This window comes from Centruroides sculpturatus, unplaced genomic scaffold (assembly GCF_000671375.1).
Source record: "Centruroides sculpturatus isolate CEXI.00-Female unplaced genomic scaffold, Cexi_2.0 scaffold1736, whole genome shotgun sequence".
Lineage (NCBI taxonomy): Eukaryota > Metazoa > Arthropoda > Arachnida > Scorpiones > Buthidae > Centruroides > Centruroides sculpturatus.
In genome coordinates this window covers 72,642-97,423 of record NW_019385925.1, presented here as the reverse complement: position 1 = coordinate 97,423, position 24,782 = coordinate 72,642, and the positions used below count along the sequence as shown (strand labels likewise).

The following is a 24,782-nucleotide window of genomic DNA, read 5'->3' as shown; positions in this document are numbered from 1 at the left end:
AACCAAACAATTGCCTGAAATTAAATTATTATTCTAAATTATTTAATATATTATTAAAATTATAATAATTAATTTAGTTATGAGATGGCACCTAATGTCTATCTCTAGTAGCAAATTACTTAGTATTAATTATTAAATTAGCAGAGTTATAGCCCAATTATTTAAGGCAATCATTAGGTTATGTTTCTTAGGTTTCAGTTTTAAAACTTTTTATCATTACAAACTAAAAATTGATACCTAAGTCTACAGACATTCATTAAAAATAAAATTATAATAATAAAATAGAAATTAAATATAATTAAAACAGGGTTTATTTTAATGCCCTATGGACACTACAAGGGTCTTTTTTTAGCAAGCCTTTTATGGGTTCAGCAAAGTCCAAAATAGGGTGAATGACTGAGGGATGGACCACCCACAGAAAATTCCCAGGTTTTTCACGCCTTCTGGATTTGATCCTGGGACCCCAGTGTGGAAGGTTTCTACCTTAACTGCTTGGCCATCAAGTAAAACAGAAAGATATAATTTTAATGGTTTTTCAAATAATATAGTTTTGTATATCACTATTAATAAGAAAAATCCAGTAATGCGAGATGTGTAATGTTCCTGGCTGTTAACAGAGGTTATTTTTTAATAGCCTCTATGTTATTAATTATAATAATAAAATGTGTAGCTCCATCTGTTATGAGATTATATTATTAATTATTATAAAAAAGCAAAAGGTAGTAGTTTTGAGGACAACGATGTGTTTTTTAAGAAATTGTAAATGCTAATAATGAGTAAAATTTTAATTTAGTCCCATTCTACTTGAGATACAAAATATAACCCCTCCTGTATCGCCCCATCCCCTTTGCCATTTAATTAATAGCATTAATGCCCCGTATATACAAGTTACCATGCCAGATTTCTTCTTAATCATCCTAAGATATTAAACAAAATAGATGCCAACACATACATGCACACACACACAATTTTTCTCCCACTTTTTTGACCTTTCTGGGTTCAAGAGGTTTCAAAATAGAGATTTGCAAAAAAAAAAAAAAAACTCAAAGACTCAAATTTGACACAATTCCAATACTTTCTCTTGTTAAGTATACATAACAGTTGAGAAATTCATATGTAAATGACAATTTTTTTTTTGTTGTGTTTTATACAAATTAGTTAACTCAGAATATTTATGAATATTTTATGATGATAATTAAAGTGGTTCAAGCCAGTTTTGATTGCTGTTAACTGTATTAAAATGTTCTAATTTATTTATAGAACACAGAGGGTTTCATTTTGAACAGCTTTTATAAACTGAGTTAAAATCTTTTAACTCAGTTTATAAAAGCATCATTGACTTTAGAACCTCTCTGTACAAGTGAATTCAAATAAATCATGTTCAATTCTTAAAAATTGATTTTGTAAATGTGTATATTAATTTTTTTATCAGTTTCATTAACTGGTTGTACCAATTACTAAATACATGACAATATATTGATACATTCAGGCACATTATTACCTTTTTACGATCTCTCTAATTGCTAATGTGCTTATGCAGCATAAAAATATTCCAAAGATTTCAGAATCTTTCAAAAGGTGTTTTGATTATCTTTTAGTATTTTAAAATATTTTTAGATATTTTAAAACTTTTAATTTACTTTTCTTGGAAAAAAATTTTCAGAAATCTCAAGCGTGTTCTAGCAAAAGAATCATCATTAAGTGACGATAAAGTTTTAACTAGATGTCAGTCATCATCATCATCAAAGATAAATAATGTTTTCTCTACTTGCTTCTAATGGATGTAAAGCCCAAAAAAACACTTGAAAGTTTCAAAAAACTTTTACTCCAAGAAACAATTTGAATTAGATTTCATAAATTTATATTCTGATACAAAGACATGTCTTTGTATCACAGTTTTGGATGTAGAAAATATTAAGAATATGTTTCATCGTTTCCTTTTAAAATTAATTGTTTAAATATTTATAAGTTTTAAACATAAATAAAAAAACTGCTTATTTGCAAAAATTGGTCAGTCCTAGCCTATTTTCTGCTCCAGACACAATTTAAATCTACATCCTTTGACTTTAACCTAACCAATCTGACATTTAAGATATAAAAAAAAATATGTGCAGCAACTCCTCTCATTACATTTCTTTATACATGTTATTTTACCTTAAGTAAAAATGTACAGTTATATTTATTTTTCCACCATCTAAAAGCTAGTCATTATAGGTAGGTACTGTACATGCTTAGAGAACCTAATTGATAAACCAGTCCTGTTTGCATCATAAAATTATAACACACAAAAGATAATGTAACATTTAAAGAATACCAATTTGACAACTACAAAATTCACTTCTACGAAATGGTAAAATTGCAGCTTCAAACAAAGCTGTTGGAACCTCATCGGAGCCGTTGACTGTAGACAGTCGGTTCCCACGACTCTTTTACTCTCATGGTCTATGGCTCCGATGTTTTAACTGCCTCGTCCAGAGCCACATTTGCACCAGGAAGGTAGCCCACGGCACCCAAAGAAAAAAATTATAAATATGTCTTATCGAAACAGGATTCTTGAACTTCACGAAACATTCTTCAATGTACTTACTGAAGCATGTTAATCGCAACTGCTAATGGTTAAATGTGACCTCTTATCGATAGAATAAATTCCAAATATATTTGCATATTTATAATGAAAATAAAAACCAGATAGTAAATTAAATGATAGTTTTTATGGCCTAATTTAAAATCGAATGAAACGTGTGCATCTTAATTAGACAACGAAGTCGTTGCCTAATTAAGATCCGAATGCCATACTAGAAGGCACGTGTTGACATTTAAGTACAGTAATACAAATTAGTCACGAATGAATAACTAGAACAACAGATAAATTCGATTCTATTGTTAATGTTAAATTTGCCAGTTAAGTAGCTTCTATCATGACGTAACAACGTGTTATGACACCGAACGTTATCAATTACAAAAGTTAATATCAATTTCGTTTTACTTACAACTTGGTAAAGTTTCAACGAAATATTTCGTTTCAGACCAAAAATCTCCATATTTTATCAGGTAAAATGATCACTCGACAGTACATAAATTCGCTTAAAAATAGATTTTGGTGAGATTTAAAAAAAATGGTTTTTTCTTCTTTCAGAAAGCTCGTGAGATTGTTCGAAAAGTAAACAAGAGAGTCGCCATCTTAACTCCGAACTTTGAACCTTTCAGCGCCATCCTACGACGTTCGCCGGTAATTAAATTCGTAAAATTGATCGTATTTTAATTAACATGACATTTAATAATCTAGTTATAAATCCGACATTTATAATTAATTTCTTAAGAACTATACGCTCTGTCGTTTTACGAATGGAGATTTTATAACCCCCGCTTTTACGACTTGAGTTATAAATGACGTATTTATTTACTGACTCGGAGTAACATTATATAATCCAAGCTGTATTTTCGGGAACGTAACCTTCATTTATAACCGTAATCAGAATTCGACTAACAACCGATTCGGTGATAAAGGCAGAGTTGTCGTATCAGTTTTCACGTATTATTTGTATCAAATATCTGATAAGAAATAGGTTGCAACATTGTATAGTAATTTAACCGAATAAACCGGTAGAAGTCAAGATATTTATGCAAAATACTTCTTAAAATTTGAAATTTTACCTTTCTCATGTAAATAAAACAATTTATATTTATGTTACTTTCAGCAAAATTTTTTTTACATATTTAAAAGGAAATTCTCGGGTCAACGTTACGAATAAAGTTTACTTTAACTCTCAAAATAAGTTTAAATATTTATAGATGATCTGTTAAGTAACTTTTGGTTTGTTCTGGATTAACACTTTTCGATTAGAACGTCTCTATCGTCAGTTTTGTAAAAAAAAAAGTATTCTGTTCGACAGTACGCGACACAATAAAACACGGTTAATTGACTTTTGGGCAAGCGAGTGCGCCTAATAGAATTAATATATACTAGTAGTTTAATCTAGAAGCAGTAGGTCTATATTTCCAGATTATTTTATAGGCTTATTTTCACGAGATATCTATTAAATATGCAATTCTTCAGTTTTGATTAAAATATTCGATGTTATCCCAAACTTTCACTAAAAATGCAAATTAATCTTCCGGGTGACCTTGACCGAGTTTTTAGAGATTTGTCGCTAACTATTGATCATGAAGTCATATTTCCCTCCAGGGTTAAGAAACGCGAAGACGAACGACTAGCATGAGTAAATCCATGATTCAGCATTTATACAGGATAATCAAAACTGTACATCTATTTTGTAATATCAATGCACGGGTATTTATCATTACCTGTAGTAACGCCAGTAAGAAAAAAAAAATCACTGATAAATTGAGGGTTTAGACTCTAAACCCTCAATTTAAATTCCCTCAACAATTAAACTACTTATTATAACAAGAGAGAAATATGGTAAACTTGTTTGAAGCACACATACAAACTGGAATAGTAAGACGACTATCTTCCCCATTTTCGAAAATTCGAAAAAAGAAAAACACAGCCAAGGTCATCATTAATTTAGTGTAGATACACTCCCAGTTCTGAATTTACATTTATGTTAATGAACCTACACTTCTTGGCATGGCAAATTTTCCATTTTATATGGAAGAGTCTTTGTAACAAATTTGGACAACCACTTTACTAATTAAGATTTGTACAAGAAAGTTTTATTGATGTAGTACGGGTAGCAAAAGACAATACATGAAGCAAAAAATGCATTTCATCACAGCAATTCTTTTGATGGGTAAATGTAAACAGTTAAACATTTGTGATAAAATTAATTTATTTTTTTCATTTAACACTATTTACAAAGCAATGTAAATAAGACAAATTTCACTGACAGGGGGAAAAAAACCACTAAAATACTATTTACACATTTCTAAACTTTATGTAACCTTTGGCTCAATAATACTTTCGAGTTTACAATGCAAAAGAAAGATGATTTACTTCTGACAATCCATTACACAGACAATTAAGTAAACGTTTAAATTGTGCAGATCGACATAACCGTTAGAAATGCGATTCCTCCCTCTTAAATTAATGAAAGACGAAAAAATAAATTAGTATTTTAGTTAATGTCGTACTAAGAAATGGTATAAAATATGCAAAACAAAAATAGATCTTGGTTATTTAGTGCAGAAGTTAATATATTACTTTTTTAAATATTGCAAATTGTAAGAGAGCTCGACAGTTTTTTCATTTTTGCATTTTAAGTTAGACGGGAAAAACACTATTGTTGAAATTCCTTTTGGGTTTCCGCCGATTTGGAAATGTCGGATGAGGCGTCTTGATCTGTTTGTACTTCTGGTCCTTTGGTGGGAAGATTTTGAAAATGCTTATTGTTGGCGTTCTCGACTTCCATCGTTTGTTCTGTGTGATTAGTTTCTGTAGTGTCGATTTCCATCTTTTCTGCTTCTGTTCTCTCTACTAATTGTCCTTTCACTTCTGTTTTGTCCTCTACTTTAATTTTTTTGTTATTTACTCCAGGAAGCTCCATTTTTCCTTCTGTGGCCACTTTTGATTCCTCTGATTTTTCATCTCCCTTCTCTTTTCCCGAGTGCACGTTCTCTTTGGTCATTTCTGAACACTGAGTATTCTGCAAAGTGTTATCAGTTATTTTGTCTATTGATTCGTTTGCTTCCATTTTTTCAGATGGAATGTTGTTTGATGACTTGACCGAAACTTCTTCGGACTGCTTACAGACATCCATAGCTTCCTGAGTGATGGCCTGATTAGACTCCTCAGATTTTGAATTTTTACGAGTAATTTTTGATTCTAATAACGATATACATGTTTGTACCTCGTTAATTGCCACTTTTCGAGCCTTTCTGATTTCGTCCAATCCTCCTGTATCTATATTGTCCAATTTCAACATGCATTGCGTAAGCATTTCATCTAAGTAACGATACTGTTTGTCTTGAAAGCATCCAGTAAATTCTTCGACTTGTATTTTTAATCCTACCATTTCATTTTTTACTTTTGCAATCTGATTCAGAGCAAATTCTGCTGGATTAGTCTGGTTTACTTTCATTTGGGGTGGTTCATTAATATTTATTGGTACTTTTGAAACGTGTGGTCCAACATTCTGTTTAGCAGTTGGTTTCTTTGGTGTTTTGTGCTCGGAAAGATGGGGAGCAGATTCGGTCTTACGAGTACTAAATGACGGTCCTTCAAACGGTTGACTCGAGCTATTACTGCGTGGTGGAAAACCCTGAAAAGGCGAAGTCTTTTTAGGAGTAGTTTTGTCAGGCGAATGAGAACTCTGTTCTACTCTTGGTTCTACCATTATAGGAATATGACAAACACGGGGTTGATGACTTGCATCTTCTGATGTATCGTCGGTAGTTGGCTTAACGCTTTCTTCACTATTCAAATGCGTTTTAGTAGAAAATTTTCCTTGGGAGTGTTTTGATCCCACAGAATTTTGCATATTTTCAGTTCCTACATTAGACTGATTTGTCTTAGAATGTTCATTACCTTTGTTACTAATGTGACTAGAATTTGAATCTCCCCTAGGTTCGACCATAATGGGAATATGATGAACTCTGGGTTCACGAGACTGTTCGGAATTAATGGAAGGACCACTTCCCTGAGAACTAGCTTGTCCATCTGAACAGTCTGAACTACTATTTTTTGAAGACTTCTCGTGCACTACTTTAATTGGAATACTTCCTTCGGACCAAGAAGGGCCACTACTGTTACGGTGTCTGGTCTGTGGACTTCCAGGCATGGAACCAGAATTCCTGAATGGCGGAGGATTCCTCCAAGATGGCTCGTCAAAATGGCTCGTCTGAAATAAATAATATAAACTATTAGCATAATTGCTACAATAAAAAGTTTTATAATTGTATGTTGCACAAGTATATTTAAGATAATCAGAATTTGTCTACTCATTCACATACAGCTTTCTTAGCAAATCCTTATAAACAGTGATATCCACATATAATCCAATTATTTTATATTCTAAACGGACACATTTTGAAGATGCTACTTCTGTAATATTTGGATCAACAAATGTTTCTTAAACTGTGTGTGTTTTGTCTTCAGATCTGCAAACATTTAAAACACCAGCTAATCACAGTTAAAGTTGTCCCATTAAGAGGACTAACTCCAACCAATTAGTTGATTGATACCAAAATTTGTGTACATGCTAATCAAAGAACAAGAAAAAGGATTTTGCAAAATAAAATTTTAGTCCAAAAATTGTCCGCTACAGGATAAATGGCACCATTAAACAAAAATAACAGAAACAAATGAAAAAACAATGTCTCCCATATGAATGTATAAATTCTGTGTTGTACAGATTAAGCAATCTTTACAAGAACATAACAGTAGCAATGCAGGAAATGTTTTGAATGTATTACCCATTGTTTAGGTGTAAAGTTTGAAGACTACACAGTGTTCAATGGCTGATTGCAATTGTTTCCTTTGTGATGCTTCACACATACAAATGCAGTACTGTCTTTTTAAGTGTGCCAATGTTGCAACAGCAACATTACCATTTCTTTAAACCATATTCTTAAATGGTCCCCATAGCCAGAAATCACAGTGGCACATAATTGAATCTATCTGTTCTACAATAGCCATGGTCAAGTCTTCAATGGTTTCGGCAGTGATAAGCTTTCACTCCCTGCTAGGTTGGTCTCTGCCAGGTCCCCCTCCTAAGGATTCAGTTGCCTCAAATGGTTTAAAATATTAATACAATCAAGGAAATTATTATATAGATAACCACCTATGGAATTTCGGGACTGAGTATCTATCTGAACTGAGGAGACTGAGACGACTTCAACGATACCCTACTTTTGGACCAGAGACAAAAATACTTTTTCTGGTGATCGCATGATATAATTGTGCAGTTAATGTTACCTATGGTGAGTAAAATGGCGACTCGTCTCTGATTCCAGCAAACAGAAGAAAAGAAACAGTGGGGACGCATGTTCTAACCTAACCTATTCTAATTACCATAATTATTACCAACCAGATTATTAGAATAGGTTAGGTTAGGTTTGAACGTGCATCCCCACTGTTTCCTTTCTTCTCTTTGCTGGAATCGGAGACAAGCCACCATTTTACTCACCATAGGTAACATTATCCAATTGTGCTTACTTATTAGTGCAGTCTAAAGATTGGTGACACTTTGAATTTCATAGCAATTGGTTTTTGCGACAAGCACACCTATTTGTGGTACATTTATTTGTGGCAAAGATCTTATTTTCACTTTACCGAATGCCTAGTAGGTAATGTGTGGATTACCTAGATACTCTGCACATTATCTAGATACCTAATTTGAGAAATGGAACAGTTTTCATAACTTTAACGGATCACCCTAGTTAATCTGCAGATTAGCTAGGTAATGTACACATTAACAACTTTCAAACTTTAGTGGTAACATGTACAGTACACTAAGTTAGTAACAGTGTTCACAAGTTTCTGATCCAAGATATTTCAGGCACATACACTAAAACTGGTACACTTAGAAAAATTGGCCATTTGTTACATAAGTTACCTTCAACTTTCATTTAAGCAGCATAACAACCTGTTATATTTCAGACTTCATTTAAGTCACAAGCAAGTAAAATCAACATCCAAAAAGAGATGGATGAAGCATGAGTAAAACTTAAAATTCATACTACACTATTTGCCCCATTTTGTATAAAGCAAGGAAAAGTTAGGGTATCACTTTAGCCAAATAATACATGATCTTTTCAATGCAGATCAAATGAGTAAAGAAGTACAGGTATTCCTTGTATAACATTGCTTGAAAATTGGGATATTCCTATACATCACGACTTCCAATTTCATTCTAACACAGTTTTAGAAATCTCCATACAAAATGTCATTATTCAATTTTTTTTTTTTCAAGCAAGCATGTGTGTTATTTCAAATTTGCCTAAGGATTTTGGATTGTTGAAATTATTTCATACTTTTCGTCAGGTTTACTTTAATGAAAACATAGAAAAGTTAGGACAAGGAAGAAAAAATTGCACTATCAACCAAGTTTTGCTGTCATTGCTTTCAGACTGTCACAGATTTCTCTTTTTATAGATTAAATAAAAACTTACCTAAAAATGTTTATTCTTCATATTTAATAAAGTGTTATTAACCTTTTTTTTTAACTGTAGGTATTACTTACCTACAAATGATAACTTCATTCATAAAAATGACAAAAAGGAAAGACAGAAAATATCTCAGTACTTTTTGAACACAAATTCTGGAAAATTTCACTCAGTACTCGACCAAACTCGACCAAACAAATCCGGTCTGCTAGAATAAATTTTTGACTATTAAGAAAATTTTTTTATGGAGAATGAAATAAATGTTATGATGAAAATAAAAAGATATGAAAATGTTGCAGATACTTCTGATCAAGATGATTAAAAAAGCTGAGATGACTACAATACTTTGTAAAAACAATGCCCTTGTTTAACTTAAAATAACTGTATTACATGTTAACAAATCACAATTAAATTAATATTAATTATCAATTGCTTTAATAAACAAACATATTTCTCTTTAGTAAAGAAAAAGAATAGTATACTTTTGCTAACTTCTGGAATGTAACTATGTTTTGCATAGTCCTTTGTTTTGCATAGCATGAATTTTCATAATAGGACACTTATTTGGAATGTAACTGATATATAAGGGATACCTGTAATTTTCTTTTTAAAATCAAGATTCTATTTCTCTAAAATATTATCAGATTTAGCTAAGGGGGAAATTGTTACCTGCTTTAACCAACAACTTGGATAAAGCTAAAGCTAGCATTAGCCAGCTAATTCTAGCTTTACTGATTCACAGGCTTTAGTCATGACATACATACTCATACAGTATAAAACTAATTCTTTTCCCCATAATCTAAATACTATAGGAATTACATTCTAATAATTTTATATTAATTATAGGCTAATATATATACAATGAATATTATTATACTAACCAAGGATTTCTGACCATTTACACATTCTTGATTGGCTATAATATATACATATCATAATGGAGTTATTAACAACTTCAATGTCTATGTGTTATATAATATCACTTAAGATATATAACTACTTTTCATAGTTTTGTCATTTGAAATGTAATAAAATAAATTTTTTCACATTTCAATGAATAAATGTGAAAATTAAGAACACATGTTTAATATTGCTCTTTCATATTTTAAAAAGATAATATGTTAATGAAGATCAATACATTAATAATTATCTTTTGAAATAAGTTTGGAATAGTTTTTATAAAATATTCAATAATTGAATCAATTGTCAAAATATTAAAATTAAATTAACTTTAATATTTTGTTGAATATCCTCTGGTTCTAATAACTTACTTGGATTTTCCTAATCTTCCTTCTCTAATTATATCTTCATTTTGTAAAATGAAGACAATTAGAGAAGGAAGATTAGAGATAAATCAAATGAATTGAGGCCAGTGAAGAAGAGGAATTTCTCTCCTTCAACCAGTTCAGCATATTATCCTGCTGATATATTTTATTTTTTCATCAGGATGTATCCCCTCAATACTTGGAATTAAAAAAAGTCTATCATATAAATATACACATCAGCAGTAACTGTTTTTCAGAACACAAAGTTCACCATGCACTTCATACCTTAGATGGAAACATCACCAATTTTCTAACATATTTGTGTTTAAATTTCTTGCCTCTGCAGCAATAAATATGTACTCCTTTATCACCAAAAGGTCAGACAAAAAGCACTTTCATCATTCCAGACATATTTCCAATCATCTGTTGACCACTGCAAATGTTCTTTTGTCCAATGCACACGACATTTTTGCTGTTTTTTGTTTAAAAGTGGTTTTTCTTCAGGAACTTGTGATCTGTAGTGTAATTATCCCAGTATTTGCCACATGGTTGTAGTAGACACATACTTAGAAATGTCATTGACCATTTTCAAGCTAAACTTTATGCTGAGACAAATCTGTTGCTATAAAAAATTCATTTAATTGAAACAATACCACAAGAATCAGTAATTTTAGGTCAACTAGAATGTTTTCTTGGGATTTTAACGACTCCTCCATCTTCTCTAATTAGTTTTAAGCATTTACTTATCAAAGATTCTGATTTTAAAATAATAGTAATTTCCTTTTGTGTTTCCTTCTTTCCAAAGTGTATCAATTTGATTATTTTCTGAATGAGTTAACTGCCTTCCAGATCCATTTTTACATACAGATATGATAAATGCTTGTACAGTCAAATGCCAGATGTTCTAGAACATTCTAGCAATTCAAATGTATTAGCATTTCATGCATTTTTATGCAGATTGGTCCAAACATTCGGAATAATACATTATTTTCTGTTAAATAATATAATGATGATCAATACATTAATAGTTTAATATTGCTCTTTCATATTTTAAAATGAAATGTTTGTAATTTGTTTTGATGTATTCATTGAAATGTAATAAAATGATTTTTTTTGCAGCATGACAAACTTATGAAAAGTAGTTGTATAATTTGAAAGAACATTAACTGAAAGTTGTGTGTAAAGTAAGAGTTACAATGTAACAATAACTATTATTTAAAAAAATAATGTCAAAGGAGAAATTATACCATATATAATATGTATAATAACTGATAATCTACTTGCAAGCTAACTGAGCATTTGAAATTAAATTCCTACTGTAGATCATTGTTACCAGCTTTCTTTTCTATTATCTGTTGATAACATTAATTATTAGATAACTGAACTTCCATCTGCAGTGAAACATTACTGAAATTTGCCAAAGTGATGTGATAATACCAAAAAATTCACCAGATATACATTAGTAAAGCAGATCTCATTAAATATAATAATATTTATTCCTCTATGTCTTTACTCTTTTAAGTTTCTGTGTACATGCTGTCTACTAGGACTTTATTAATAAGACTTATTATATTAGTGTAGTTTCTGATTAGCAAAGAGAGGAGATCTTAGTCAAAAGTCAAAATATCAGGTAAAAATAAAGATATTTTGTTTTGACTTTTGACTAACATCTCCTTTCTTTGCTAATCTGAAACTACAACAGTATAAGTCCTATTAATAAACAACATCCTAGTAGACAGCATATACACAGAAATTTAATTAATAACGTATAGTTTAGAACAGAGAATAAAACCACCATTTTTGAATATTAAAATAAAAAAGACATTACAAGCTTTGTTATTAGATTAAATAATAAAAGTGAATATGTAATGTTGTACAATGATAGATATTTCTGTAAAAATTTAAAAAACAAAAGATTTTCCATTTATTAAGATCAATGTAATTTAAATTCAGAATCACAAATAATATAAAATGATGATATAGAACAAACCAAAAGGATATTGCTATTCTCAACCTATGCAAGGAATATTTTAATTTAATTTAAATTTGAATAAACAAAAATGATAATATTGTAGTAAATTTACAGGTATACCTCGACTTATGTTGTTTCTGATTATACGTCATTTGTCAAAAAAGTATATGGAAAATAAAAATCAAGTTTAAGTCATTTTATTTGACTTTACGTCTGTCCGCCACAAATATTGAAGTTGTAATATCACTAGAAAAGCATTTAAAGCACAGAAAATCATATTAAAATATATACATTTACAGTACATGCATTCGTAAATTTAGATTACTTTTTTCTGTACTATATTAAAAACTAAAATTTATTTGTTTGTAGGTTTAAAATAGATCCTTATTAACCATACATTATTAAAAATGCATTAATAAATAAAATACAGAACTGGAATTGGCAATTTATGGTTTAGCCTAGTGACAAGTAAATTCGACTTACGTCGTTTTTTGATTTAAGTCGTTCTCCTGGAACCAATTACTGACATAAAGCAAGGTATACCTGTATATTGCTTTGAATATTTCTTTTCTCCAGCAATTAAACTAGCAACCTCCTCTTGCTATTATTTATCTACAATAACAGAAAATTTGACAAATTTAATTGGCATTTTATGAGGCACAGTTCCAAATAAATGCTTAACAAAACAAAGCAAGTGCATTTAATTTCTCTAACGAGACCTCAACGTAATCCTCGACGCAGTCTTTCAAGAAAATTTTATCACTTTGTCCTAAATCAATAAGATTCAATCCCACCTCAATAAAATTTTCAACAATATTTTCTATTTTTATCGATTTCTCAAAGTAATTCATTCTTTTAATATTTTATGTCACTTTTGGGTCAATGGTCTACTAAAAATCACCAAATTAGTTATAAATAAGGGATTGAAGTAATTTTAAAACTTTCACTTATAACTTCTATATTTTTCGGAATCACACAATGCACACACTTTGACCTGCTTAATTCCATTTTATTTTTATTAACAAGAACGAACTAAAATCTAGTTATGCAAATTCGGCAACCATCTGGACGACCAGGAAGGAAACAAGAAGAAAATCGTCACATTTTAAGATTCTCTGTGCGACAAATCTAATCGACAAGTACAAATTCTCACACAGATTGCCAAATCACAGTTCTAACGAAAGAGTACGCAAGATAAGTTATTAAATGGTTGGTAATAGTGTTTATCTTTGTGTTACAATTAATCTAATTATAGAACTCTGTCGGAAAGGCACAAATCAAGCCACAGTTCGTTCGTAGATAAGTTAATGGCAGGTTAAACATCCAGATACCTGTGTTAAAAATAAAACAATTAACCAGTTTCTGAACACACTCAACCTAATTAAAACCACTAATTCCCGCACCAACAACTTTCATGAGACATTTTAAAAATTTAGTACCGCAGAATAACTAACAATAATACAGAATACAGTATTTAGAGATCTGCACACCTCAGCATAATCAAATTAGCACACCAAACACAATCACTCTAGAATCAGCAGAGCATATTAAATACACAATTATATCCACACTTCCAGAGCTTACATAGCTCTAGAAATCGTGGCATATGCTACGTACGATGCGTACATTGTTCAGGTAGCATCTTCTTAGTGTATAAGATATAATTAACCGGTCTCGTAAGACAGAAAACTAATTAAAGAATGTAAAAGCTAAATAATCGATTCCAGCATGTTTCTAGAATATGACGTAAGCACGAAATCGATTAATAAAGCGTAGAAAATAAGGTACGAAGCGTGTAAACGTAGGAATGCCTGCGATTACTATTTATATAGAGTTCAGGAGAAAGGAAAAAAGAATGAATGATTTGGCTTACGGTGGTATCCAGATCGTTCCAGTAACTCCTACGTATAGGAGTAGTGTCGTAGAACATATTCCTGTCCTCCTGAGATCTCGTATTGAACCTTTCGAACGGCGACGTATCACCTACTTGAAAAGGGAAACGTCGAAAACTCATCTTTTATAAACCTGCAGAATGTTCCCGAATGTTCCGACTTTCTAGATTTTTCCGGAATGGAAGATCGGACGATCACGTGACCGAGTTGCAACCCGGCTCAAAACCCGATACGAAATGGCGGAAGCGTTTTCGTCGATCTTCGAGCGAAATTCGGGAAAATATTTTAAACCCTGTTAAGTTTTAATAAGTATCGGATTTATTACCATTTTTTAAAATAATTTACAGATGTGTTTTTAGTGTCATTCGGCAGTTAGACTAATGGGCGGTGCGGAATTTACGGACGTTGAATAGCGCGTTCGGGTGCTTCTGCGTCATTGTTGGGTATTGTTATTGATTTTGTGCGATTTTTTTCGCACAAAACAACTCACACTCGCGTCTGGATAGTGGAAAATCGGTTTACTTTTTTGCTTCTTACCAAAAAAGAAAAAAAAATGGAGTCGGTTGGATGCGCGTTTGACACGTTGGCCTCTTTACAGAGTTATTACACAAAACAAATATAATTATTAATGTTTTTAAGTAGGATAGCTTTATAACAGAAGAGGAAGACAGGCTATGTAACGCAATCAATGAATATTTGTGTTTTATTAGTAAGATGTTTGTAGCTACATCATACATCACCCCATAAGTCGGTTTACAAGCAAATAAACAAGTTTTCTAGGGCATTTTGATGAGTAAAACGTCGTTACAAAAGAACGGTTAAAAATATAGGCGTATTACTTATTTGTGTAACAGGAACTAAACGATCAGTGGAAAGAAAAAGAGAGGATAATGACAGAGCAAACTGTGACACAATAAAAGAGCTATTGGCAGCTAAATGATAAATATAACTGAGTGAATAAAAACATATTTTTTCTTTACAAGACTTAAATAAATATTAGCTAACTTTAAGTGGAACAAATCCAAAAATCCAAACTGGAATTGTTTATGATGATGAAGAGTAGGAGGATGATAATGATAACAGTCTGGCAATGAAATAAGGAATGTATTTGCAATGATTATTGATCTGCCTGCTAGTGTACACAAAGAAAATGCATCCTTGCAACTATTGATTGATCAATAATAATTACAAATGTGTTTGCATATGAAAGATGAGAATACAATATTCTTGCTTATTTAATATCTACTTATTTGCATTTACATTTTTCAAATTTTAATATGTTGAAATCCTGAATTAGACCAGGTTGATGTGTGTCACACTTATGCAAATACATCTATGTAAATAAAGCAAATATTTTGTCTATGTTAAAAAAAGTATAGCTTAGTTGTCTACTAATTTTAAATAAATGTATTTTTAGTATGTTTATTTCCAGAATTATGTTGAAAATAAGTTTATAGATCTTCCAAGGAACATGGTCTTGCATTAAAATAACCTAATGCCTACTGTTTTGGGTTGGTATAGACACTTTAAAGCTTTATTGTTAAATTGCATTCTTCTAAAGGTAAGTGCTGGAATGTATTTATATTTATGGGCAATTTTAGCATCATTGGCTTATAATATCTAAGAATTAAATGGTGAATTAGTCAAGTTTCTGCCATTTAAAAGCTAAATTAATCAATGCATTTTTAGTTTCTATTTACAGTATCTATAGAAACAACAATATATAAAAACCCTACACATGCTTATATAATGTAATTTGTTTCCTGTTGATTTGATAAAGTGAAGATGGCAGTTTTTTTTATTTAAGAAGATAAATTGTCTATTTGATTAATATTAATATTGAAATGTGTGTTTCTTCGTGATGTTATGTGGCTGTTTCTATTAATAAAAATCAATTTATCAACACAGGATTAAAGAAAAATATCTGCAATTGATTTGCTGTTTTGACAAGACTATTTTTGATGTAAGTTGGTAACTATTTTTTTTTATAATTAATAAAAATGTAACTAACACACAACATTTTTAATTATTACAAAATAAAAAATATACATAAAATTTTATATATTTTATTTACATTCAAAAGACATGGTATGTTAATTAGGAAGTTTTGTTATAGCATTTAAATTTTTTCAATTATTATTACATTCTAATTAATTAGGAGCAATGTTTCCAATTAAACAGCTACATTATTCTTTTCCTCTAAATATATCCTTGCTAAGATGTGTCTAAAGCGAGATCAGATCTTAGTGATTCTGCATGGTCAAATCAAATTTAAAACTCCTCCATAAAACCAGGATATGGCAAACTATCTGTGGGGCTAGATTTACACCAGCCAAATAAGGCAGAGGTTTACACACATTTAAATCTTGTTATATGGCAGAATGGGAAGGATTTATTCTATGTTATGAGCCATAGCTTAGAGCCATATGTCTAAATTACAAATTTTTATCTATTGATAAGAACACATACATAGTGTAAAATCAATCCACAAAATGACCTAGAAAGTGATCTTTCTGATGCTAAATAGTATTAAAATATACTATGTTGTTTCCACTTTCAGTAATTATTACTACAGTTCTCAAAACTCTCCCACATCTACCTCTGATAAGTGGTACAAAGATGTAGGAAACAGATCTCGAAAAATCCCAAGAAAAATTTGATTTATTGTAACGAAATCCAAATTTACATCACAATACTTCCCACTATAGTTGAAAGGTGGATAATTGTTTACTCCAGTTTTTACTTCCTCTGTGTACTCCCAACACAATTTAGATGTATTTGAATGGCAAACAACGAAGGACGTTTTAGAGTTACAAGTTTTATTTAATAGGAGGAAGAATATTTCGTTTAGTGTAGGCGTTATAGCGAGAATTAATTTTAATTTTATTAAATTCGAATATTTTCTAGCAGAATCTCGCCATGTTTTTCCCATTTCCGCCGTTTGTTATCGTCCTGTTTAAACAGTAGAGGGTGATGAATTGGTGACTCACTGTATTTAGAACCGGGCAAAGTTTAAATTGTTACGAAACAATGAAGCGAGTGGGAGTATATAAAAGATTCCGTTGTGTTCGTCACTACTGTTTCTATTTTCCATTTTTTGTTGTTTATATCAATAGACATCCTCACCACAAACAACTCGGATTCGAGGTTTGGAAATTACATTCTTTACAGGATTTATTAGAAATTCTAAACGTCGAATCGCTAATTAATTACAGATTTCGGGAAAATCACGTTTTAGTCACCAAGTAAACGAAAATTCTGGAAATATCCGAGTAACGAATCTCGCCGTTCGATTGATTATACCACAATGAACTTCTGCCCTCGTTTATATCGATGATTGCAGGAGTTATCGAACTATAATATACATTCATTGAACTTTTATGTAGATCGTTAGGAACGTACGAAATAAAACAAAGCGATTTTATGTCGTAGTACTGTACATTGTTAGAAAGCAGACAACAGTACCAGCCTTCCGAGTTTGGTGATTTTATTTGCTTTCCATTGTTTATCTACTCGATGCGATGGTGGTAGGATAAATTGATAGAAGCTGGTTTATAAGACGGTTGTTTATACGAGTTTGAATTAAAATTATAAATTTTATTATATATAATTTTTATAAATGAAAGTATATAAGCGCGTAATATATAACTATACTGCGTGAAATTTTAAATGATAATATCAAATTTACTGTTAAAATGATTTCATAACATTTAAAGGAATCTAATGTATATATTGATTGGTGTTTAAAGTAGTAAAATTTTGAGAAAAGTGACCTTTGTAATCCGTGCAAGAAAAGCCATTAAAACCGACTCCGACCAGGGACGGACTTGTTACCGAAAGAGACTCGGAAATTCTGATGTCATCACGTGACCTCAGAATAAAATATTCAATAAATAGAGTTCTAATAAAGATATAGCTTTGGAATAAAAAGTTTCTACGCTCTAAGACTCCTCTAAGTAATATATAAACATGTATTGGATAATTTTTACTTTTCCGGCTGTTATATATAACAGGGGGAAAGTGTAGCGCTCGGTCAAAAAATGACCCCTCCCAAATTTTTACATTTTTTGACTCGGGACACTTTGAAATTTCGAGATATACAAAAGATTCGAGTTTTTTTTTTCTATATGTGTGGATGTTAGACTGTGTGTGCGGAGCATGATTTCGTTCACCCTGTTTGAAGCCTAATAATTTCTGTGGTCAATTGTCAGTATCGGAGTCAGATAGTTTAAGACAAGAGTTAGTTATTAAGCGTCAAAGTGGTTGAACTAAATCGTGAACTAAAACATTATAACATCTTAGGCGAGAACATCTTAACGGGTTTTACTGTACTATTATAAAATGACAAAAAATGCTTTCTTTGAGGGTAGAGACGAGTTTTATTTTATTATTATTATTTTTTTGAACACTAATAACGAGTAAAATATTCATTAAGAGATATGACACATGAACACTTTTATGTCTTCACCCTGTCGATCTTTAATTAAGAACCAAAATTTAATAGTATTAATGTCCCTTTATACGCAAGCTACAGTGCCACATTTCTTTTCTTAAACTTTACCCATTCTGAGATATTGTTTAATATCTCAGAACAGAAAATAAAGAAATTAAACAAATTAGATGCCAACACACACACGTGCGCGAATTTTTCCCCTTTACTGACTTTTTTGAGGGTTCAGGGGTCTCCAAATGTGTAGATTTTCAAAAAAAAACAACTTCGAGGGTCAAATTTGACACGATTCCAATACTTTTCCGTTTTATATACATTACAAGTTGAGAAGTAAAAAGGAGTCGGAGTCGGCGATTTTTTGACGACTCCGACTCCGGTTAAAACACCAAAACTCCACTATTCCGACTGTGACTCCACAGCCCTGATTAAAACTACCACGAATTCACACAAATAGAAAATGAAACATATTCTATAACTAATTTATCGCCTATCTAACGATTGTTAAAGTAGATCAAGATCATTAACAAGCTATTTATATTTTTTTTAAATCATATTTTATGCATCATTAACCTATTTACGCTCACGGTGCAGCACAACTTTGATTTTTATATGGAAGGTGTCGGAACGAATTAAAAATCACGCTATTTAATCTGCATTACACGTGTTTAGATCAGTAAAGACGAATAATTAGAGGGTTTATTGTAAAATTACATATTTTAAAACTTGCAGAACATATTACCGTGGGAACTTTTGTAATCCGTGCGATGTATGGGAACAATAGGGTGGCTGTTTTTTAAGGAAATTTCAATAAAGATTAACAGATGGAGTTAGTGTCTCGTTCGTTTCGCATTTTAGTCACGTCCCCGGCTTAGAATTTGAATGAAAATAATTACTTATCTTGCATTATTTTGTGTGTAATGCATTATATAGTGATTATTTTATTAGGAATTCCTGTTTAAAGATACATGACCCCTATCTGCGAAGCAATGAAGTATTTGTTGCTTGAAAATGATGCTAATTCTACTTCAAAATTCAGCGAAAATCATTGTAAAGTTACGATTTTTAAACAAAAGATTTTGGAATTGTAAAAATAATGCAAAAGACTTAGAATTTTAATTTCTCAGAAGTTTATACAGTAGAGTCTCGAAAACTCGGCCTAATGTGGACCGAAGGGTGGCCGCGTTTGTGAAAATGCCGGGTTATCGGGAATTGGGTTAAAAAAAATATGTATGAGTGTTTCCTCAGAAAATACTGTACTGTACTTGTATGTATTGTTTACTTGAGAATACAACAGAGAATAAACTGCCCAAATACCCTTAAACAAAGGAAAAGTACGTTCTTTATGAAGGCATAGAGCCTTTACTACATGAAAATGAAAATTAATGAATACACTGTGTACAGTAATTTACCTGATAAGACAGACCTCAGAAAAATACTTTATGAGGCATAAAGCTGTCTATAATGAAAATTAATTAACTAAGGATTTTTTTTGCCCTGCCAGAGTGTGGCCTAGTTATCCGGACTGCCGGGTTATCGAGACTCTACTGTATAACGTCTTTCTCCTGTTTTAGGACATTTTTATGGAAATTTTTTCAATTATTTGTTCAAATTCTCTTAGATCCATTCTCCCTTGGATATCATCCATCAGTTTTGTCTTTAAGAAGTAATAATTTGGAAATGTCGTATTTTCACAAATACGTTCAACTGGCGTAGATTTATACCAGACCTTTCCGAGAAGAATAGGAATACACACAAGAAAAATATACGCAAGCCTCGATTTAGCGGCAGAACGACTCCGAAATTGGCACTAAATCGAAGTATGTCGGATAGTAGGAATTGTGTATAATTATGAGGTCTTCGCATATTGTAGATTTTAGCAATTCACGGATAACGAGAAGTTTCTGTTTAATATTTATGGGTAAATGTTCATTGGTGTTTTACGAAGATGTCTCTATATATAGGTTTGACTGTTGTTTCTATCTTTACTGTTGTAAAGTATAGAGATAAAAGTTAATTTCCTGGTTCTACTTTTGAGGAAAACAATAGAAGTGGTTAGTTCTGGGTAGAAACCGTTCCGCAGCAAGTGTTGAGACAGTGCCAGTGTGAACTACCAGTTCCAATACTGTTATGAATAAGGCTTACGAGGTTATCGAAAGTACAGTACATCATTGTACGCAACAGAGAGGTGAAAAATAGATTAAAAAGAGTAATTAGTGGACGCTTCCGTACGATACTAAGAATACCGCATTGGAAAGTTGGGAAATTCGCTCAGTGGGGTTTTTTTTTTAATTCTTTCCGCCCTGTGGGCACTAAGAGGGCCTCTTTTTGCAACCCCATTATGTGTTCGGTCAGGCCCATAATGGAGCTGCCGAGTGGTGAGGGACGGGGCACGACATATCCGAACGGACCACCGCCGAAAAACTCCTGGGATTTTTCGACTCGTTCAAATTCGAACCCGGGTACCCCAGATCGGTAGGTTGCCACCTTGACCGCTCGCTCAGTGGGTATTTCGAAATAGAATAGAATTATGAATGTGTAATTATTGTGGCCAGGTTGCAGATGTCATCATAAGTCTATAGTCACTTGGCGGTAGGTCGCCATCAAAAGCAGTTTCTTTCTTTTATTTGTGTGTTGTTTTTTGAGGTGATCTCTTAGAAAATTTTGCAAATTTCAACTGACAAAAAGTACATCTTTATTTTAAATTGTTACTTTTAATCATTATGTGTATCAAATACATATTTAGCTTCTCATATCTGCTTTTTGTTTTATTTACAACTAGCTGCAAGGACCCGCTTCGCTGGGTTTTTATTTGTGGGCAAAAAGTAACGATAGTGAAGATTAAGATAATTATATTATAGTCAATCTTACCCGTTTTCACAGAATGCAAGAATTAGGTCCCCCGTTTCCAGACTAATTAGAGACCTGGTCCCGATTCTATTTCTGAACGTCTCCTGTTCACGTCCAGTCAAACGAACTATTTTCAACGTTTCTGGAACGTTTACAATCGTTCTATAATCGAACCAATATTCGAATTTTATGTTCGAATTCAAATTCGAATATTGTTCGAATTAAATTCGAACAAATTCGAACATAACATTCGAAATAGAAAACCACTTTCAACCACTTTCAGCCCCATATCTCCCGCACCCTTATAGCTATCGAGACGCAACCCCCATAGTGCACGAATGGAGACTTGGGCCTACCACCACATACAAACAGCATTCATGTGCGATGTGTAGTTTTTGCGGAAAAGTGAAATATAGGGGGACACACATCCATTTATATATATATATATATATATATAGATATGTTGTTTGGCCAAGAAAAATGCATCACAACCCCCTAACATATTTCATCTTTTATCTATTAAATAAAATAATTTCGTGTTGCGCGTGAACAAAATGTCGAATAAGATCCCGAAACAGATCTATTTTGGTCTCATAACACATCATTTAATCTGCTAATTAAGTATATTTACGAGGTATTATAGATTTTTGTTTAATTATATGTTTGTCAACGTGAACATTAATTATTAACAGGACAATTATACTGGTGTTAAGATTTTTTCACAAGAATTGCGTAAAAAGATCTTAAAGAAAACAGACTTTCTTTATTAAGCTACCTGTACACATACAATGGTTAACATCTGTGTTTTGGGCTATTATGCCCCTCAGCAGGATTACAGTGGTTACGAAATTGAACTATAAAATTATAAAATAGATAAATAAGAAAAAGTAAAAAAATAAAAATTTACCGACAATATAATTATAAAACTTACGATATACAGGCAACCAATTACCGACAATAATTTGTATTTACTTTTATTTTGCTTCATATTCCTATTTTAAAAATTAAAAATTACTTGAACAGAAATAAAACCTTTTATGAAACTACAAAATTCCATTAAAAGATATTTTTACTTTTACAATGTTATAACAGATTTCGCAATACTGGCGCGTGTTGAACTGACCAAGATATTTATACTCTTTTGTTATCTAAGATGGCTGCCCATGATTGGTGGATTATCCTGCCTAAATTATTATTTATTCTATTTGTTTTTGATATTTATGTGTTCATACAACTGCCTTTTAAAATTATTTGGTTCTTTTTTCTTTATTTTTACTGTATGTAATTTTATCTGACAACCGTAACTATTAAAACGTTCACCACTGCATAATTACCCCTTATGGCACGTATATGCTCTTTTATTCTAATTCTTAATTTTCTCTCGGTTTCTCCTATATAGGTTTTATTAGAATCACAACCGCAATTAAACGAATAAACAACCTCTTTTTCATCTATTAATTCAAATTTCTTATCGGATCTATAATATAAATTTCTTTTAAATAAGTTATTTTTCTCAGGAATTAAATTTACTTTATCTTTTAAAATATTTTTAACTTTTTCGAATGTTTTCGGTATATAAGTTTACACATTTTTTGTCTTTATTAAAATTACTATTTTTATTAGCTTGATTATTGATCCAATCCTTCCATTTTTCTAGTATTTTTTTAAGGATAATCGTTTAATAGAAACAATTTATTATTTGTTCTATTTCCAGTTGTTGGTCCTTTTAAATTAGTCGTTCTATTTTTAATTTTTTCTATGTACATTTTAAATATACTGTATTAAATTTTATAGATCGAAGGACATTAGACTTATAATTTAATACTTTCGGTATCTGCATAGGTTTTATAAATTTTTTATATTCTAATTTATTATTATTTCTAATTATTGTTATATCTAAATAATTTAATCTATTATTCTCTTCTGTTTCAGCTTCAAATTTTATGTTTTCATCTATAGCATTGACCTGTTTTAAGATTAATTTTTCACTAGTTTGCCTATCATCGAATATAATTATGCAGTCATCTACGTACCTATTATAAAATATAATGCCTTTTATGTCTTTAATTTTCTTATCTATTTCTATCATAACAATTTCCGCCAGTCTTGGGCCTATACAAGTACCCATCGATATCTCATCTTTTTGGCTGTAAAATTTATCCTCGTATTCGAAATAATTATATTTTCTATGACTAATATACAGAGTTTAAAACTTCTTTGCAGAAAATTAAAGCCCCAGAATAGATTAAAAATGTTATTTTTGGTTACACTTGGATACATATATTAATGTCTAAAGATAAAAGTTTCGTATTATTATTAATTGTTATATTATAATTTTTTAATCTATTTATTAATTCATCAACATTCTTTAAACTATAGTTAGAAATTTCCATCGTATTTAACTTATTTTTAAAATTTTTTCTAAATTATAATAGGCCTATACATAGTTTTTTACATCAATTAGTGGTATATACTTAACTGGGTTCTTATGGGTTTTAACTCTAATATTAAACTTTGGTATTCTATTATTTTCACTTTTTATTTTTTCGAATTCTTCTGTTATCAGTTTTCTTGTTTTTAAGCCTTCCAGTTCTTTATGTAAATTTTTTGTCATAATTTTACTCGGGTCTTTTTCGAGTAAATTGTATCCTCCTTCTTGTATTAGATCTTTAATTATTTCTTTTTTTCTTATTTGCCTTCATAATTATGGTTTGTTTCGTTTTGTCACTTTCAAGTAAAACTAAATTATTTTCTGTTAAAAACTTTTAGCATTATTTAATTGTCTATTATAATTTTTTACCTTGTTGATAGTTTTTTTTGTCTTACTTTTCCCTTTTTTATTATACTCTGCACACCTTTTATTATATTCTCCATAAAAGATGTTCAGTGAAAACAGCAAAATCTTATTTTCATTATTGTTGGCCCGTTGAAATTGATTTCTTGTTCTAATGTTCTTCTTATAGAGCTTGGTATCTCCACTTTCGTTGTATTTACTACTAGCTGTTACCCGCGACTTCACCCGCGGAGGTTTTGCAAACAAACCCCATTTATATTCAGTACAGTAATACCCCGACTTACGCGATTTTCAAATCTCGTCGATTCGTCTTTTGTTTGAGCGCCACGCAACCCTTGATTACTCACTCCCCCCACACTATTATTCAGCTTACATGTTCGGATGTGTCGCGCGGAATCCACACATAGCTACAATTTATTTTGTGTTATTTATTTCTGTGTTTGTTATATCTACGGAGACTCGAGAGACTCTACTATGTCATCCAAACGAAGTAGAA

General features: G+C 31.1%; 3 protein-coding genes and 1 long non-coding RNA gene across 6 annotated transcripts in view; 2 read left to right on the top strand and 2 right to left on the bottom strand.

The window, feature by feature from the left end:
• The window catches only part of LOC111612610 (protein king tubby 1-like), a 38,660-nt gene extending 35,438 nt beyond the window's left edge, over positions 1 to 3,222 (bottom strand). The window contains exon 1 of the mRNA XM_023353840.1: positions 2,991 to 3,222. The gene's annotated coding sequence lies outside the window, so the exon portion shown is untranslated. The remainder of the gene's footprint in view (positions 1 to 2,990) is intronic.
• LOC111612613 overlaps positions 1 to 6,664 on the top strand; it is a 40,300-nt gene extending 33,636 nt beyond the window's left edge. For both annotated transcript variants that reach the window (XR_002754638.1, XR_002754639.1), the window contains exons 3-4: positions 3,137 to 3,229; positions 6,527 to 6,664. This is a non-coding gene — a long non-coding RNA (uncharacterized LOC111612613). The remainder of the gene's footprint in view (positions 1 to 3,136; positions 3,230 to 6,526) is intronic.
• LOC111612609 (BAG domain-containing protein Samui-like) lies at positions 4,656 to 14,349 on the bottom strand. The gene is made up of 2 exons (XM_023353835.1): positions 14,177 to 14,349; positions 4,656 to 6,800 (listed from the first exon to the last, which is right to left on the bottom strand). Exons 1-2 carry the CDS (start codon positions 14,315 to 14,317, stop codon positions 5,241 to 5,243), a joined length of 1,701 nt encoding a protein of 566 aa, XP_023209603.1. The 5' UTR covers positions 14,318 to 14,349; the 3' UTR covers positions 4,656 to 5,240.
• Positions 14,350 to 14,629: 280 nt separating this feature from the next.
• The window catches only part of LOC111612611 (ras-related protein Rap-1b-like protein), a 19,063-nt gene continuing 8,910 nt past the window's right edge, over positions 14,630 to 24,782 (top strand). Inside the window, exons 1-2 of one of the 2 annotated variants that reach the window (XM_023353845.1) lie at positions 14,630 to 15,756; positions 16,104 to 16,158. The gene's annotated coding sequence lies outside the window, so the exon portion shown is untranslated. Of the gene's footprint in view, positions 16,159 to 24,782 lie in introns of both variants that reach the window. The other variant, XM_023353844.1, reaches the window with a different exon arrangement.